Genomic DNA, 18,578 nt, shown 5'->3' with positions numbered 1-18,578 from the left:
ATACAGAACAGTCTTTGGGATTATACCCTTTTGCATATTTGAATAGTGTCAGCATATGGCCTTTCAGTTTTCTTTTTTTCAATGGTAGACAGACCCAATTTCTTTCACCCTGGTTTAAGTTTCACTGAATCCTTAAAGTGCAGAGCCCAAAACTAGACATCATAACTGAGGTTGAAGATGAGAGTGAGGAGGACAAAGCAAAACTTCCAGTATCCTTTTTGTGCAAAAGAATCTTTTCACCAGAAATAAGAATCAGTTTCTTTTGTATTGATGGCAGGCTGGCTAGTCTACGGACCATGTATCTTCCTTTTTCTCTTTACAAAGTAAAGACAAACCATCTGGGAACAGCTTTCAGAGCACATTCTCTTCTGAAAAGACATGGCTGCTTTAGCAATCTGATAAGAGATGCTTTGTTCATGTTCCCATGCACTGTGAAACACTTCCCCCCCCCCAATGCTGAACATTTGAAAAATCATCAGTGCCTTTGGTATGTTTTGGGAGGGGTTCAGACATCCCTGATCCTTGGTCCTTTTTTTAATACCTTCAAGTCAGTGCTTATTTATTTAGCACAAGGCAATGTCATGTTAGCCAGGAGACTACAATGCTAATACAGGTTAAGATCAAAAGTCAGTGCTGGCCGCTGGCAACTGCCTGGACGTATCTCTGCAGTTTTCTTGGCAAGATTTTAAGAAATGTTTTGCCATTGTTCCTTCCTAGGGCTGAAAGAGAGAGTGGCTCAAGGTCACCCAGTTGGCTTCATGCTTGGTCTCCTGGTCTCTAACTTGATGCCTTAACCACTGCATTAAATTGCTGTATAACCTTTGCTCCTACCTGAGAATATATATTAAACCTCTGGTTTCACTTTGAACACATTTGTGCTAGTGAGTCACCATCTTGCATATCTATTTTCCTACCCATTTTGCAAGGAACAATTGCATCCTTTCTGCCCCTTGTGGATTTGTTAATTTGCCTCCTGTTCTGCAATGTATTTTTTTCCCCTTTCTGCTCAGAAGTCTTAGCAGAGGGAGTGAAGTTGGGATTGCTGCCTATGCTTTGGAAAAAGCAACTGCATCCAGGCAGAAACACTTTCCCTGCACTACCGTCATCCATTCGGACATGCACTCATACACTTATATCCTGGTGTTTTCAAGAACGTGCAAACCCTCCAAGGGCAGCTTTCCCCACCCAGTAAATGCACATAGCCTAGACAAGGAAGTGGAGGCGATATCTATAGACTGGCCAGAGGCAAGCAGGCAAGAGGACTTTCATTCACCCGCTGGGACCATAAGCTATGCTGAACAGCCTATCCGGGTAGGAGTCCTGCCTGGAGCTTGGAAGCAATAAGAAAAGGAGCAACAACAGTGAAACAGCACCTCATCCCAATTCGTACAAGAACGTTTGTAGAAAGGCAAAAGCTGTATGTTACTTTAAAGACTTTGAGACTTTAGTTTGAACTGAGTATTAAAAGACTAAGTATTAAAGAACCGAAGATATATTCATGTGACGACATCACCTTGTAAAGCCTAGAAGTGTGGAGATAACCCTGTAATTTGGGGAGGATGTGTTTTGTAATAAATTAATTCTCTATACATTTATTACATTATGACATGTCCAAGTCCTTGGAGAGCAAAGAACCTTCACAAGGTTTTACAGTATTTTCTTCTGCTTCTGGGTTCCTGTGTGTCAGAATACCTTCTACATCTCTTGTATCCATTACTGTATTGTTCTTATTCACTGGGCTTCCTTCTTTGCCTTACTATTCTTTTAACTGTTGGTTTTTTGAGGTGCCCTTCTTTCCGTGATCTAATCTTTCAATTGAAGTATGGTTGCTTGTTGCTCCACTCCTGTTATATATTTTTTTGGAATGAGTGTCACAATCGTATAATTGTTATTTATATATACCAGGATGTTCTCAGGCGGAAACCCAAACATACTGCCATGCAGGTGTGACCACAGGTTCCGTTCATTTTTCCCCTTCCCCTCCTCCCCTCAAGCAATCAAGAGCAGCCAGCTTTTATTTTGTCTTGTTTTCCACTCAGAATTCCAGCTCGAATTCATGTTTTCAAGAGCCCACAGCAACTAGAACCAGAAATACTGGGTATAAGCAGCAATTATCAAAATTTAGTTGAATTATAAGCCAAAATGTTCTGACAATCAATGATTTGTGCCACAATAGGCAGTCTACTTAAGGAGATTGTGGATTTTCCAATTCTGCAGGTTTTTAAAAGAGGCTAATCAGCCATTTCTTGTGAATATTTTAATTGGTGTGTGTGCAAACTGCTGGAAGCTGGTTTAAGGTGGTCCTTCTGGTCATTTTCAATTCTACATTTGTACTATTCCCTTTAAACTTGCCTGCTGAAGATGACCTGCAATTCCCATTTATTCTTCCCATTTACAGGCTCAGTGGCTCATTTCCTAGAACCTAGCTTATATTCCTTTACAAATTCTGCTTACACAGCCTGCCAAAGACAATTTGAAGCTGTCTAGTCATACCCCAGCAACTATTCTGGAGATGACCTTTGAGGAGATCATCCATTTAAAATTGTGAACTATAAGCTAATTTTCGCCTTTCCACTTGATTTAAAAATGCAAATGGATTCAATCTTAATTAACTCTTCAGAAAATAAGAACCAAAATCTCTCTTTTGTACTGCTTTTATAGCTGATTATTTACTGTGCATTTCTTTAGCCTGTTGAATTATTCTGCTTTTCACTGAGGTTTTGTACATAAAATTATTTGCAATTTTAGTCTATTGACTGATTCTGTGCCATCAAGTAGCTTTCAAGGGAACCAAAAAGTTATTTTATTATCTGTTCTAATGAACAGAAAAGAGTCTTACAGACCTAACAAGCCACTGCAATTATCTCAGTAAGTGCCAAGTCCAATGTCTTCTCAATACTTAAACTGCAAATTTATGGCCATTCCTTGCTTGCCACTCAATAGTAGTTTAGTAGCAAGAAGAGCTGATATAGGATTTATTTCAAACTGACAAGAACCATATCTCCACTATTTCTAGTTAGGTTTCAGACAAATGATTTGTGGTTCTAACATATTGTAAGTGTTTGGAACCAGAATAAATCTTGTAGAACTCTTGAACTCTCATATCCTTTACATCACATTGTGCAGTTCCCACCAGTCATACCTTACAATGTCATAAGGCAGTGGTTTCTTCATCATGAACTCCTTTAAATACCTTTTGTGGTCATGGACTCCCAAGACTTAACTCAAGATTAAAATCATAAATTTTTTCAAACCTTTGCGGACCCCATGTGATGACATCGTGCTCCCCCCCAGTGTTTGTGGATCACAGGTTAAGAACCACTTTCATAAAGGATAACACATTACGGCAACTTTCTCCAATGGGGAGGGCACCAGATCAGCTACAGCTTCCATTTTTTCTCAAACAAGAGACAGAACAAGATAGGGTATACTGGTAGCTTCTATGTAATTGAAAATTTGTCTTAAGTGTGAGAAGCATAATCAACATACATGAGGGATATGACTCAGCAAGAGGTTGAAGATTTGGTTATGATATCAGACTTATTTTGTGAGAGTTCACTATGTTGTAGCAGGAGAAGAAACAATTATAGAGTACTTTAGATGGACTCCAGCTATGGATCAATGTTGGAGTTCCATCTAACTGTAGCTATACAGGTAGTTCTCATTTAGTGACCACAATTGGGACTGACAACTTTGTCATTAAATGAAGCAGTTGCTAAGTGAAAGCCAGCTGTGCTTATGATCTTATTTCTGGTTTCTTTTGCTTCAGAGACCTGCAAAGGTTGTAAATGCGAGGATTGTTCATAAAATTACTTTTCCATCATTGTCATAACTGAAAAAGTTGTTAAATGGGACAGATGCTAAACGAAGCAGCCTCTAAATAAAGACTACATTTAATGGGATGCTTTTTTCCTCTACAACAGGGGTGTCAAACTGCCGGCCCATGGGCTGGATGCGTCATCCGGAAGCCGTGCCCACCCCATTGCCGGCAATGGCAAAACTGTCCCGATATGTTGCACGACGTCATGTGATGTCACGAGTTTGACATGTCTGCTCTACAATCATTATCCAATGAAATGTTAAATCCTACCAGAGGGGTTGGGAATTCTTTTTTTAGGACAGGATTCAAGGCTGTACTGTACTGGGGAAGGAGAGTTGCCTTTATTTTGTTCTGCTGATTAAAAGCAGTATATCGCTGAATTCCACCTATTATCTTATTTCAATAAGAATGTCTTTCACAGAATATACAAAAGTTTTAGAAGAGGTATATTACTCTTTCTTTCATGAATGATTATGGAATAAGGGAAAGTCAAGCTTCTTAATTATATACTATCTCCAGGCGACTGCAGTTGTTATTATTTCTGGGATGCTTTTTTGCCTTCCGATCTATTTTACCAACCTGTGATTCCCTGATAGTCTCCCAAGTAAGTACTAAACCTGCTCAGCTACTTTTAGAACAGTCAAGGTCTGTTAAATGATGCCACATGGGCTATTAAGGGCTATACAAAACATTAAAGGCACTACACACAAAAATAAGTATGGCGAATGGTGAATGTATATATCTGAAATGGTATCACTGAAATTCATCATTGTCAGTCGTAAGAATTAAGTTCAAAATAAGTTTGCAAAAATAAAGCAGACCCCCCCAAAACAGAAGAACACTTGAGGCAACATAATTAATCTATACTAAATATTCAAAGATAAATATTTATGCTATTAAAAAAGAATTAGTCCAAATCTGAAGAACTTTTGTAATAAAGACATACTAAAATTACAGTATCATTAATGTCAGCAAAGTATCATACCAAATTGTGATTGTATAATGACACGACAGAAGTTAATTCAAAGGTGAGCAGAATACATTTTAATCAAAATAAAAAGCATTTTCCTTATCTCTGAACTATCTTTACTTGTGCTTAATGACATTAACCCCCATATCCCTTCTTCAAGGGAGGCACTTTTTAATAATAATGTAACAGTAGCAACAGTCAATCTTATATGTGAAGGCAAGCATCATGGGTTATTACTGCCACCCAAAAGCTCTGTGGGAGGTAGAAGTGTGTGTGTGTGTATGTGTGTGTGTGTGTGTGTGTGTGTGTGTGTGTGAGAGAGAGAGAGAGAGAGAGAGAGAGAGAGAGAGAGAGAGAGCAGGTAGAGGCACAGCATTCTGCTTTTTGAATAATTGTCAGGTTGCTTTTCACAGGTGAACTAGCTGTAAAGGAGGCACATTTCAGCTTGGCTCTAATAACACAAACACAGCTTTTGTCTTTTTCACAATGATGAATAAACCACAGCTAAATGGAGATTAGGAAAAAAAGGAAGGAGGATTTGCCAACATTAAACAAGCTGCAGGCATATTATCACTGCTCATTCTTCGTGCAGGCGGTAATCTCCAGAACACTTAAATATATTGCAGATGTGTGCCTTTATTGCTTTGCCAGATGCTAGAATTATGAAGTATTTGTGTGGATGGATGTGTGGTTATTTACTCCATTTTTTCTAAGTTTTGTTTGTTGCTCTAATAAATAACACTGTTTAAATTATTAATGGCATCCTCCTGGGATCCAAATTAAACTTGTCTGAAATAGACTCTTTTTAATAAAAAAAAAATCCATGAAAACAAGAGAATACCAATCAACTCTCTGAGGGATTCTTATTATTGTGGCCCTGCCTCCTTCGTAGAAGTAGCAGCTTAGTAGCCATTTTATCACCCATCTTCCAAGGGGACACTCCCTAGTGTCTTCTCTACTAACCAGTATTTTTCTGATTAGTTGGAAGATAAGAGAGAAATAATGAAATAGTTGCTACAGCATTGCCCCTTTATCATGTAGCATTGAGAGTACAAAGTAGAGATATCAGCTGTTCTCCCACTCCCAATCTCACAAGAGGGCAAGAAAGATCAAACTTTACTAGGAAAAAAAAAAAGAAACACAAAGACACTTAATTTTTAAAACTTACACAGTTGTAAATATGCAGGACCAAAAATACAGAGCTGAACCAATTTACAATATACAGCAGCTGGAAAATTGGCTTAACAATAAGAACAAAAGTCTGAAGATCATAAGGTAGCACTGGGCTGTTAAAATTCTATCATCTTCTGTCAGGCCTAAGCCCAAATCCAATTGAGCCCTATTCTTTATTTATTTATTTTACACCTAATAGAATCTTGTCAGGCTAAAGCTATAGCTTTCTAATTTTAATAGATATACCCTGGGAGATTCTAGGGTGTGACTACTCTGAGCCATCTCCTCCTCTCTTATCTTGGACTGCTCTCTTGAATGCATGCTGTCTCCTTTCAGAGAAGCTACAGTGTGATTGCTGAGATTCCCCCCAACTCCTTCTCCAACTGCACTTTCCACCACAGGTTCTGAGTTTTACTGGCCTCTAAGAATTTCTCAGGAAAAATTGTTACAATTTGAAAGCAAAAAAGTATCTTCATGAAAAGCTCGCATGTGCATAAAAGACTAAAGTATATATAATATTGTTGACTTGCTTATTATTTGCCTGCTTACTTGATGCGATTTATATGTTGCTCTAATCTGGACACTCAGTAGATGGTTAGAAGTACAAGGGCATCATCGTACAAGAACATGCACAGACCAAAGAAATTAAAATGTAAATGCAGTTTCTGCCTAAAATATTTCCTTATTTCTTAAAGATAATCTGAAGGAAAATTGTCTACTTCTTTTTCCCAGATTGCCTTTTGCTGCAGGGATTAAATTTCAGCCATGGAAGGGTAGAAGATGATGGGAAAGGAAGCAGAAACATGCTACCAGTACTGACAACAATAAGAAAAATAAGCCCAACAGGCTGTTCCCTCAATAGCCAGCCAACAGCAGCCATTTCATCTGGTGGAAGTTGTAAAGGAAGATAAAATCGAAAGCCAATCCACTGAATTTGCTGAAAGTTCAGAAAATTCCCAGGAAACCTACCCTATGATATCAGCACTGTTATATTGTGGCTCTTGTTGCATAAGGATCAATGGAGACAAGTTTTACTTTTATTAGAAGATACTGGTTTTTTTTATCAAGTATTCAAGGTACTTGAGTACACTGTACTCAAATCAAATTGTGTGCAAGTGTGCATATTAGATATGTGCCATTAGAAAAAAAATGGATCAAATGGTTTTCTAACATTATTGTCCTCATTGATCCAAAGAGGTAAAACTAATATAATTCAACAGCTATTAAATAACACAAAGGCCAATATAATTTAATGAAATCAATAGAGGAATACTTTATCTGGTTATCCATAGCTGATCTTTTCCTGGCAACGCAAAGAATCCCATCTAGTAACAATCCAACTTTTTATAACACTCTGTTCATTTGTGCCACAGGTCCTGACCTAATCAATATAGCAATAAAAGGATTAACTCTTTTTTTTTTTTTTAATGCATGCAGCAAAAATGTGCTGAAAAGGCCCTTTGCCTTATAATTGGTATAGAGCAGAAGGACAGCTTGGGCTGACATATTTATTATTCAAATTTATACAGCCATCTATCTCACCAAAAGCAACTCAGGGTAGGGCACAATGAGATAAAAAAGCAATATTAAAAAAAACATGGATGTAAAATGTAAAAATCCATATGAATAAATATCATAAAAATCTATTTTGGGGGGGGGTTCTTTCTTGTTCCATTCTTATAGCAGATAGCAGTGTATGTACTATCAAAAATAGAAGGCCCAATTATACATGCGTAGTTAGGATTCCTGAGTCTGGGCACCAAAAAAATATCTCAGTATTGTGTGGAATGGAAGAAGATAAATTTTAATCCATATTCCCTATAGAAGAATACAATTAACCTAATACTCCAAAAGTGGTGGTTAACAGAAAACATTTTGGGTATAATGCTATATCACATTTATTAACATACAACCCGATAATACTATTTCATGTTTATTAACAAGAGAGTGATAATGGTAGTGTTTCCACAAACAGTTGAACAGGATTCTAGATTACCCAGGAATAAAAAGCATGCTGTTATATACTACTCGATCAGTTTTACCCGACTCTGCTTCCCAGTGGGTTATGAGTAATTAATCCAGATGGCTCTGCCCATGGTTTGTTTATTATCACTACTCGGATTTGCTTCTTTTAACAAGTTAGGACCAAAGCTGGGAACCAATAACAGTGGTTCAGAATTATTTACAGCGAAACAAAGGAGACTGTGGCTGCAGAATAACAACAACAAAAGTGACAACTGCATGATGCTATTTAGTTTTCTTAGCTTTCCTCCTCCTGTGTGGAAGAGTCAAGAGAAGAAATATGTCAAAATCTTGGCTGACCAGAGGAATGACGGATAGTGGAGGTTAATATTCATAGGGCCATCTGTTGATGACCATGGCATATAAAGAATGAGGCTGGGAATGTATAAGGTGTGTGTGGTAAAGAACACGGATTTATAAAATGAGAAAGAAAAATAGCTTTACACACACATCACAACACATCTCAGATAACTGGGAAGGCTTTTTACAAAAGTTTCCCCTACTTATAAAAAAGTAAAGGAAACAAGTAAAAGTAGAATATACAGGCTAAGGATTAGAAAAAAAACACATGTAAATAAATGTTTTATTAATTACAGAAACATATGGCTATAGACAAGTACAAAATGATTAAAATTAAGAGACAAAAATGCAGAATTTGATGGGAAAAAAGGGATTTTGAAAGTGGGTTAATAAGGCAAAATGAAGAGAATTAAAACAAAAATGGTTAAATTATTTGAAATAAAGCTTAAGTAAGATATACTGGAGGTACATTTTAGAGACCTGCATTGGACTAATAAATATATGTTGAAGAATGGAACTGAAACACATTCTATAAATGATAATGTCCAAGAAAAAAACTGAAGTCATGAATGTAGAAAAAGTTGCAGGTGTAGATAACATCTCAGGAGAAATATTAAAATACAAATGTGGGTTCCTTATACTTATGATGTTAAACATATTTATGAAGATTGCTTCTCTCCCAACAATGCTATTATTGTCATAAAATAAGATTAGATACAAAAATCACAAGCAGATTAGTTTAGAGGTTTATAGCAGTAGTCTGAAAAATGACAGCAAAGAGCAAAATTTGGAAATATGATGCAGGTAAGTATACTGAATAATGTTGCCTCCTATTTTATTCTTTTTCTGGACTGTGTATTATGTTGTTTATCTCAGAAAAGAATATTATTAGGATAATAGGCCTCCAAAGTCAATACCAACTCAATGATGATTTATACAGAAATATTTTGTGGAAACAAATATGTGTAAACTGTGGGTAGTTGCTGACTTGGGTACATCAGCTGTTGCATTGTCAAGAAAAGGAAGTAAGTAAGATTGTTCCTTTTTGAAGTATAAAGGTATTAACACAGTGATAGCAAGAGACAGAACATTGAAACTATTTTACAGTTGGGAAAATATAATGTAGCAATGAACTAAAGTTCTCATTTCTGAATGAAAACTGAGGTTCTTGTGCTTGGTAAAGAAGTATTTTATGAATTTGATTTTTGGATTATTATGGTTTTAATCTTTCCTGCAAACTATTATAATTAAGCAAGACTTTAAAGTTACTCAATTATTTTAGCAATTTGAGTCTGAATATTATACAAATTATATAAATTTCATAGATAAACCACTATTATAAATGTGTTAACAATTGCTTAACAATGATAATAATGTTGACATTTTACTTCTAATCTTGTAAACTTATACATGCACTGCATTTCTCAAAGCTGCAGATGGGTGGAGAACAAGAACCATGTAAGCAAGCCTAAGTCTTCCTTTTATACCGCAGCTCTGGAAAAGCTGTATTTTAATAATTGTTCAGCAGTTAGCAGTGCCAGAGCTAATGAAATATATTATAAAATACTTAAACATGTCTGCAGATGAAGTTTAGTCAATGAAATATTATGTCATTGTCAATAACCTTGTGATATTTTATTTCTAATAATTAAGTGGTTTACTTGGTTCAATATAGAGTAAAACTCTTGTCTAAAATATTTTTAGAAGTAATTTTACTTAGCTCCTAAAAAAGCATCATCCTAAACTATATTACGAGACTCAGTCTGATATAGTAGTTAAGGCACCAGGCTAGAAATGGGGAGACTATGAATTCTAGTCCTGCCTTAGACAAGAAGCCAGCTGGGTGACTTTAGGTCAGTGATGGCAAACCTTTTAGAGACCGAGTGCCCAAACTGCAAGCCAAAACCCACTTATGTATCATCGGGTGCCGGGGGTGTGGCCCATTGAGTGGGTGTGGCCAATTGGGTGGGCATGGCTGGGGTGATAATGGCAGACTTGGCGGGACTAAAATGTTCAATCAATCAATTCCAACTTTGCGAGATCTTTTTTTTTTTCCCACGAGAAGTTGAAATTGATTATTTTTTTTGCACATGGCAGCGGAGGCCTAAAGCGAAAAGGTTTTATAAAACCCAGCTGAAGGCCTAGGACTGGGATGACGATGCGCGTGCCCACAGAGAGGCTCTGCGTGCTACCTGTTGCATGCATGCCATAGGTTCGCCACTGTGGCTTTAGGCCATTTCTACTCTCTCTGCCTAGAAAGAAGGCAATGACATGCCACTTTCAAAAATCTTGCCAAGAAAACTGCAGGCATTGGTCCAGGCAGTTGCCAGGAGTCAACAATAACTTTAAGACAGAAACAACAACAGCAACGCTGTTTTCTAGTTCTAGACCTCTACACAATCTATTTCTAGCACAGGTGAGGAACAAACAACTGGAAAGAAGAGAAAAGTCAATTCTAATTCTGCATATGCAAAAATAAACATCAATCACTCCAGTGGTCTTTGGTTTTACCCAGTTATCCATATGATTATATATATCTTGGGAGAACAAAGAATTATTAGAGTGATGGAGTATTTGATACCATTCTACTGCACTTTTCCTGACAAATTTGTGTTTCTACAGATTCAAATAGTTAAAAAGGAGGGTCAAGTATCTACATTATTTTTAATGGGTTTTTTTTGGGGGGGGGAGGGATGGCTTAGTCAAATGGAAATATAATTACATTATCACATAGCAATATCAAATCAGGTCAAAACATGTAGAATTCATTTTGCTCTGATGATAAAACATCCTATTTTGAAATTTAAAATACTGTGTTACTAGAGTTTAAATTCTTTTTGCTATTATTTTGTCAAGATTAGATTAGCTTTTTTTTTTTTTAAGATTCCAAATGCTATGGCATTTATGCTACAGCTGTACAAATCACTGGGAGAATTGGCTGGGACTGCGATGAGGTAAGCTGCTTCACTTCAGGGACAAATTGGCAGTCTCAGCAGCAACGTTCATTGCACTTGCCCATATACATTTATTTATTTATTTGGTAAACTGATACATAAACAGATAACCTGGGCTGGAAGGTTTTCATTAGGCTGCTCCGAATTTTCATTCAAAGAGATCTGCCACAAAGTTTTGAAAACTAACTCTTTCACTTGCAGTTTTGCCATGACTTAAACGTTCCCTGTGGTTCTGCACAACCCTATTAATTTCATAGCCTTAGCAACCTTATAAAACTGTAGCCCAAACAATAGCCTTTAGAAAGCAAACTTAAGGAGTTTTATTTTGTTTTTATAATTAAAAAAAAAGAAATATTTTTGTCTCAGCTAGCACTACTAAGGAGTGTACTCTAAAATATTCTTCAATCACTGTATATTCAATGCATCCTTTCTAAAAAGCTTTGTTGAACAAGTGAGATTTTCAAAGTTTACATGAGCAGAATAAGACTGTATCATATAGCTTTATTATGACTGTGTTCAAGACTGCAATATGCTTGTATTGTACATTTCGAAGAGATGTTACCAAAAATTAAACCAGCAGGAAGCAGTACTAGTGAAAGAAAGAAAACCAGCAGGAAGCAGTACTAGTGAAATGTATTCAAAATCTGGAAAAAAGTTACTTTTACCACTGAATCATAAAAAAACCCTGCCATGGTAGAAAGCTGAAAGTTAAAGGAGCCCATATTAATGGAATATCCTTCCTTTAGATAGATAATGTCCTAAAGCTAAATACTTAGTTCTAGATTTCAATATAAGATATTTTTGTCTCAGAATGCTACACTGATCCCAGAACTTGGCAACTTTTAAATAATGTAGAAATTTAATAGGAAGAAAAACTTTATGTCAGATACATAAACAAGTGGGGAAGCTTTTTTATAACCTGAATGCTTTATACTCTAGCTGTTGCAAAATCACTTAGCCAATTATGCTACTAAATCTATAGATCAATTACACACAGGATAATCTGGCCAAACAAAATCACTGCAACGTCCATTTCCCAGATGTCAATGCAATGAATAAAATTCTGCAGCAGTTTACATCATTTTATATAACTGCATTATGGAAATGATATTCTTGACATAATATGTTGATATCATGCAGACACAGGTAACGCAAATGAAGTTATCTGGATTGCTGTAATGACATGCTTTTCAATTGACCAGCCCTGTGGAGAATAATGGACAAACCCTTTTTCCAATTAATCCATTAAAACTAGTTTTCATTGTTATTCAGATAGCAATCATAGTGAAATCTAAAGTGACTTTAGATTGATGAAGGTCATTTAAAAGTATTTTTCACTGATTTGGAAATTTTATAGACCTTTACAGTCTATGGCAAATACCTGGGACTTCTACAAGTTCTACAACAGTTAACTCCTGAGTATAAAAAACTCTCTCTCCCATGCCAAAAAAAGCAGTGTAAATTACTTCTCTAAAACTGACAAAAAAGTAAAGGAAACTTCAGGGACATAGACATCAAACATGCTGAAGTTGAGGTTATGTTTTGTTCACTTATTCAGGATTTTGTATGAGATTACACTTAAAGAGAATTCAAGCTAGATAACTGCTTAAATAGAGTTTACATTTTTTCCAGTGGTAAATATGCTAACAAGAAAATGAAAGCCTTCATGACAAAATGTTGAACTTGTTGAACAAGCAAAATATCCTGCAGTAGATGACAGCACATGCATGAAAATCTACATTTGTGTTCATCTACTCCAGTGGTTCCCAACCTTTTCTACACCCCACACCGCATATTCTCGCACCCCTTACAAAAGTTCGAAATATCTGCAACGAATTATGCATATACATTATAATTTTGAAAGGCCAAGTTTTCGCACCCCCTGGAATATCGTCTGTGCGAGCACCCCTGGTTGGGAACCCCTGATGAACAGTAGAAAGACCACAAAAAACCAGCTGAAATGGCAACACAATGTTCTGAGATTTGATTTTAAAATGTTTTTATTCCTTCAACAGTCTGCACAGATTTTCTTCAGGCTCTTTTTTTTTTTTTGCCTGTCTCTAGAGCAACAATAAAAATTTACTGCCCCACAAGTCACATAATATCTTCTTCCAGCTTCATTAAGAGACCTCATGAAATTCAATGAGGGCTCAAATTATGCATACCTCTAAGTTGTGCTTCTTACCAGGTAACAACTAACAAATGAACTGTTTTCTTACACTTGGGGAATTCTCCTGCTATTGTAATTTTACAGATAGGATTCTAGATTATATTATAAATCAATATGCAGTATTTTCATCTATAATTAAAATGCACATCCACAGAGCAGCTGCATCTTTTTATGTTTTTTACTTTTTGTAAACTTCACAGTGGCCACATGCTAGAGAGTATGATGGCAGCATTTTAGAATGTACAATGTTGTACTGGCACACTGCATATTCCTGAGATAAAGAGCTAAATGAAGAAGTCTACACTACTCTGAAAATCTGTTCTAAGAGATAAAAAATTTCTAGGCAGAAATTCTTGGAACACAACATATACAATTTCATCAACTTCTTTGAAAATGACTCTAAAAGCTTTGAAGACAGCTTTAACATCTTTCACTGATGGTGACAGAAATGCCTGAAAAATGCTCTTTATCATATAAATATGCAGCACAGGTATAGTATTACAATTCTATAATATCAGATTCATGGAGTAGTCACTGATAACAGTAGCAGTTTTAATTTGAAACTTTCCAGATTTAATGGACAATTTAATCTCATAAATGTAACCAACTGTAGAGATTAACTATCTTGAATTTCCCAAATAAAAAAACTTGAGCAGGCATGCATGTAATCCATCATTAATGTTACATGCAACCTTTGGAACATTTTTATCAGATTTATTTACTATTCCAAAGTTCAGAAAATAGGTATCTTATAAATCAGAGGTCAAATGCCCTACAGTATATCCTGAATCGTCACATATGACATAACTTTATAGATAGCACAAGCCAGATTCTGCATAGCAATTTGTTCTAGATCAGTGTTTCTCAACCTTGACGATTTTAAGGCATGTGGACTTCAACTCCCAGAATTCCACAGCCAGCATTGCTGGCTGTGGAATTCTGGGAGTTGAAGTCCACATGCCTTAAAATCGTCAAGGTTGAGAAACACTGTTCTAGATAATAGATATACCTTCCTGGGAGCTCATCCAATTCTTCTATTTCAGCACTTTTGACTCCTAGCATTAATGAAGTGGTACTTAATTGCACAAATATTTTATGGAATATATTGCTTAATATATCATGCTAACTAGATCTTTTTGCACTAAATAGACCTTATTGCAAGTGCAGGATAGTCTAAATAATTTCTACAACATTCATCACTCTTACCTGTAAATACCTACCTGTTCATTTCATATTCACTGCTACATAACTTACTTTATTTGCAGGTGTTTTATTCCATATAAAGGCTTTTTGAAAACTCTTTATAGCTTTAAAGGTTTTAGTACCCCTTCAATGAACAAACATGAGATTTACCTGTACAGTATAATTCCCAATAATAGTTTAAAATACTATTTTACCATTGTTTCCCCAGCACACTAATTCACTCAAGGTGGCCAACAATATCACACTTCTTCTTTACTTCAGATAGGAACATATTAGTTATGGGAAAGACATCCAAGAATTCCAAGGTATGACGAGGACAGTACTCTAAACTTTACAGCATTAGAAAACGGGCACTACCGGTTGTCAAACAGTACTATACTTTTAGCAATATTTATCTTCTAAGGTAATGATATCCACCAGTTAACATGTTACAGATGAGTCTGTTAATTCAAAACATGTCGTTAAGGTTTAAGTTCTTTAATTTTATCTTGGAATATTAAACAAATTTGGTTCAGAGACTGGTATGCAAATGTAATTAGTTTGTAAAGCTGCTATGTTTTTCAATAATTCCCCCCCCCATATTATCCATTAAATGTTACAGTTGTGGATAGAAATCTTGAGCGACAATTGATCACAGAAATATTTTATCATATTATACTGTATTATATTGTTTCTTTCCCCCCCAAAAAAAACTTTCTAGCAGTAGTTGTTTCTAATAGCAAAATTAAAGTAAAAACACAAGACATTTTCTTTCTTTCTTTCCCTTCTTCTGGCTTTGACACCATTCTCCTCATCACATCTTCTCTAGCCTTGGCTTCTCAACTGTAGAGATTAAAGCTAAATCAGTGTATATTGTCACCATGTTTCAGCTTTGGACCAAGGTCTTGAGAAACAGGGTTGGTACAATTTGCTTTCTCCAAAGACTGCCCACGTTGTCAATTTTACAATTTTACAAGAGCGACACGTGTCCCATCCATTCCCCATTAGAAGTTCCTGCTCACGTCAAAAGATGTCGTGTCCATCACAGGACCGCACCCAAGCACAATAGCTGTTAATTCGCTTGCAAACAAGCGGCGGAAGCAGGTCTTGAAGGTCGCGAATAGCAAGAAAAAGGTTTTAAGAAGAGTGCAAATAAACAAACCAACTTACCCTTGGAGAAAGAGAAAAGAGACCGACCACTCCAGAGGTCGTGGGGAGGGGGGGGGAAGAAATCACGAGGGCTGTATATTTCAGTGCCTGCAGTAGTTACTCACCTCTCTGATCTTTTCTCTTTTCTGCTGGACGGCGGGATCGCTGGGTTCAGTTCCTACGGCCCCGATAGGTTTGCGGAAAGGCAGGTCGGGCAACCCGGGAGCCCCCGTCTCTCCCCTGCCCAACTTGTCCTGCAGGAGAAGCTTCAGCTTGTCCTGGTGGATCTCCCTGCGGATCTCGTCGGGCAGCTTTTGCAGCGTCTCTTTCGCCTCTCGCAAAGCGCGCTCATGATCCTCGCGGATCTTGGCCAAGTTCTCCGCCGCTTCCTCCGCCGCGCCAGCCCCGAAACTGCTGCTACTCCCCGCACCCGCCGGCGGCGGGAGGTGCGCATCGCCCTGGGCGGGCGGCCCCGGCGGCGGCTGCTGGAGAGAGGTCGAGTGGAAGAAGACGTTGCTGAACAGTTTGGGGGAGTCCGGCAGGAAGAAGATGGCCCCGAAGCAAAGCGTGATGAAGGCGCTGAAGACCAACAGCAGCACGAACTTTTCCGTCAGCCGGAACGCACCGCTGGGGCCGGGCACCTTTCGCCCTCCGGGGCCCCCCAAGGCCCCCCCGCCTAAGGAGCCCCCCAAAGCGCCCGGGCTCGCGGGGCTACCGAAGAGCGGCAGCAGGCTGACGGCTGGCATGACAGCCCCGCTGATAAGTTCCGGCTAGAGGAGGACGACGGCCGCGGGACAACCGCGGGGCGGCCCGTTTGCAAGGCTCCCCTGCGGCAGCCGCCCCCGCCGCCGCCTCACTCAGAGCGGGCTAGGAGCGGGACTAGCCCGTGCCCGTCGTCTCGGGCAGCCGCTGCCGGGGGCAACTTCGTCGTCCTTTCCCAGCGACAGGAAGTTTTCTCGAATCCCTTGCCGCCGCCACGGCCGCCGCCTCTTCGCAAAAACACGACTCCCGCTCGGCTGGAGCTCTGGGCTGAATGGAGGCAGGCGATGGCGACCCGTGGTTAAGCGGCCGACGGCGAACGGGTGATGGAGGGCAAACTCTCGTCAGCTCCTCGGGCGGCTACTGCTGCCGCCGCCGTTGCTCTCTCTAGGACTGGCCATGCTGGCGCCTCCAATGCTGGCTGTCAGGTCCCCGACGAGAGGAGGGGCAGGCGGTCCCCAGAGGCGCCCCGGGGCGCTCGACCGTAGGAAAGGAGCACCTTTGCTCCCGCCGAGGCACCGCCTAACCCGTGCCAACCAGAACAATCGCTTGCCCGGTCACGGAGTGCGGAACTGAGAGCAGCAGGGCACCACCCGAGAGAGCTCAGAGGAAAGAAGGCGAGGCCCCCCTTTGGCGGGGAAGGAGTAAGCTGGACCAATCACAGAGCAGGCGGAGCAGGGAAACGTTACTGGAGAAAGGGGGCGGGGTTTAAAAGGCGAGGCGGGCGGGACGTGGGCGTGGAGACGTTCCGTTAGAAATAACGGAGGAGGCTCCGGGCGCTTTCTCGGATCTGGACGTGCGAACGGAGGGTGCCGCTGCAGTCCTCGTGTTTCCCGTCGGTGAGGGTTGCCCGTCATGCCAGAGGCATGCCCCATAGCCCCAGATATTCCTTAGCTCCCCACTTTCCTTAATTCAGGCGAATTTTGTCGGTGCTCCATGGAGAAACATTAATACGCAAAGGCCGTTTGTTTAACCGCGCAAAACTCGGGGGAAACCTTAGTATTTGGGAACGCAAAAAGGCTTAAGACTTTTCGTATCTGTTTTATGCACGGGGTGGGAGGGGCACGAAGTTTATCTCTTTTAGCAACATCGTGGCACTTATAAAAAAGAGTACTAACTCTAAACGAGTTGTTAATATGCAGGTTGTGTGCCAGGAAGTGAAATATTGAGTTATTTCTTTCACTACTCCTACTGGGTTGAATTCTCAATGAAGCACATTAGAGCTACTTTATTATAAAACTGGGATTCTTTATCTTTGCTGTAAGGCAGGGTTCCTCAAAGTCTTCAGCTTATTGACTCCCAAACTTATATAGAATTCTTTATTGGCCAAGTGTGATTGGACACACAAGGAATTTGTCTCCGGTGTGTAAGCTCTCAGTGTACATACAAGCAACAAGTGATAAATCATGATCATAATCCTCACAAAAATACATTCATCATAAATCATAAGATGAAATAATATAAAGAATGCTATTTAATTAAAAGCACTACAAATAATGTCAACTCCTAGGGTAGCAAAAGCACTTAGACTTATATACCGCTTCAGAGGGCTTTAGAGCTGTCTCTAAGCAGTTTACAGAATCAGCCTATTGCCCCCAACAATCTGGGGCCTCATTTTACCAACCTCAGAAGGATGGAAGGCTGAGTCAACCTTGAGCAGGTAGGAATCAAAGTTTGGCAGTCAGCAGATTAGCCTGCAATACTGTAATCTAACCACTGTGCCACCACAGCTCTATAGTCCCATCAATTGTTGGGGGAGGGGAGAAACCTATATTGACCACTTTGGGGAACCTTGCTTTGAGGAATAATGGTTAAAGGACTGGATGGGAAATCCATCTACAAGTTCCACCCTCAGCTGTGGAAATTCACTGGTGACTTTAGACAATTACGCATTTTCGTCTAATTTATCCCAGCAAATTGATAGGATAAAATAAAGTTTCCCACATCATGCCTTGAAGTTTTGAAAGGCAGAATATAAACCTAGCAAATCTCACTTTCCCTGCTCTCCGTTTTTTCTTATACAGGTAGTCCTCAACTTACAACCACAATTGAACCCAAAATTTATGTTGCTGAGACATT

At 38.9% G+C, this 18,578-nt stretch overlaps 1 protein-coding gene across 1 annotated transcript in view; it reads right to left on the bottom strand.

Moving 5' to 3' along the window:
• Positions 1–17,126, bottom strand: part of MAN1A1 (mannosidase alpha class 1A member 1) — a 65,535-nt gene extending 48,409 nt beyond the window's left edge. Inside the window, exon 1 of the mRNA XM_039347422.1 lies at positions 15,866–17,126. Coding sequence (XP_039203356.1) covers positions 15,866–16,486 — 621 coding nt within the window. The 5' untranslated portion in view covers positions 16,487–17,126. The remainder of the gene's footprint in view (positions 1–15,865) is intronic.
• Between the last annotated feature and the right edge of the window lie 1,452 nt (positions 17,127–18,578).

Source organism: Crotalus tigris, unplaced genomic scaffold (genome assembly GCF_016545835.1).
Source record: "Crotalus tigris isolate CLP2741 ecotype Arizona unplaced genomic scaffold, ASM1654583v1 scf7180000018073.2002930, whole genome shotgun sequence".
Lineage (NCBI taxonomy): Eukaryota > Metazoa > Chordata > Lepidosauria > Squamata > Viperidae > Crotalus > Crotalus tigris.
Note: the sequence above shows the minus strand (reverse complement) of the source record. Positions and strands in the feature narration are given on the sequence as shown.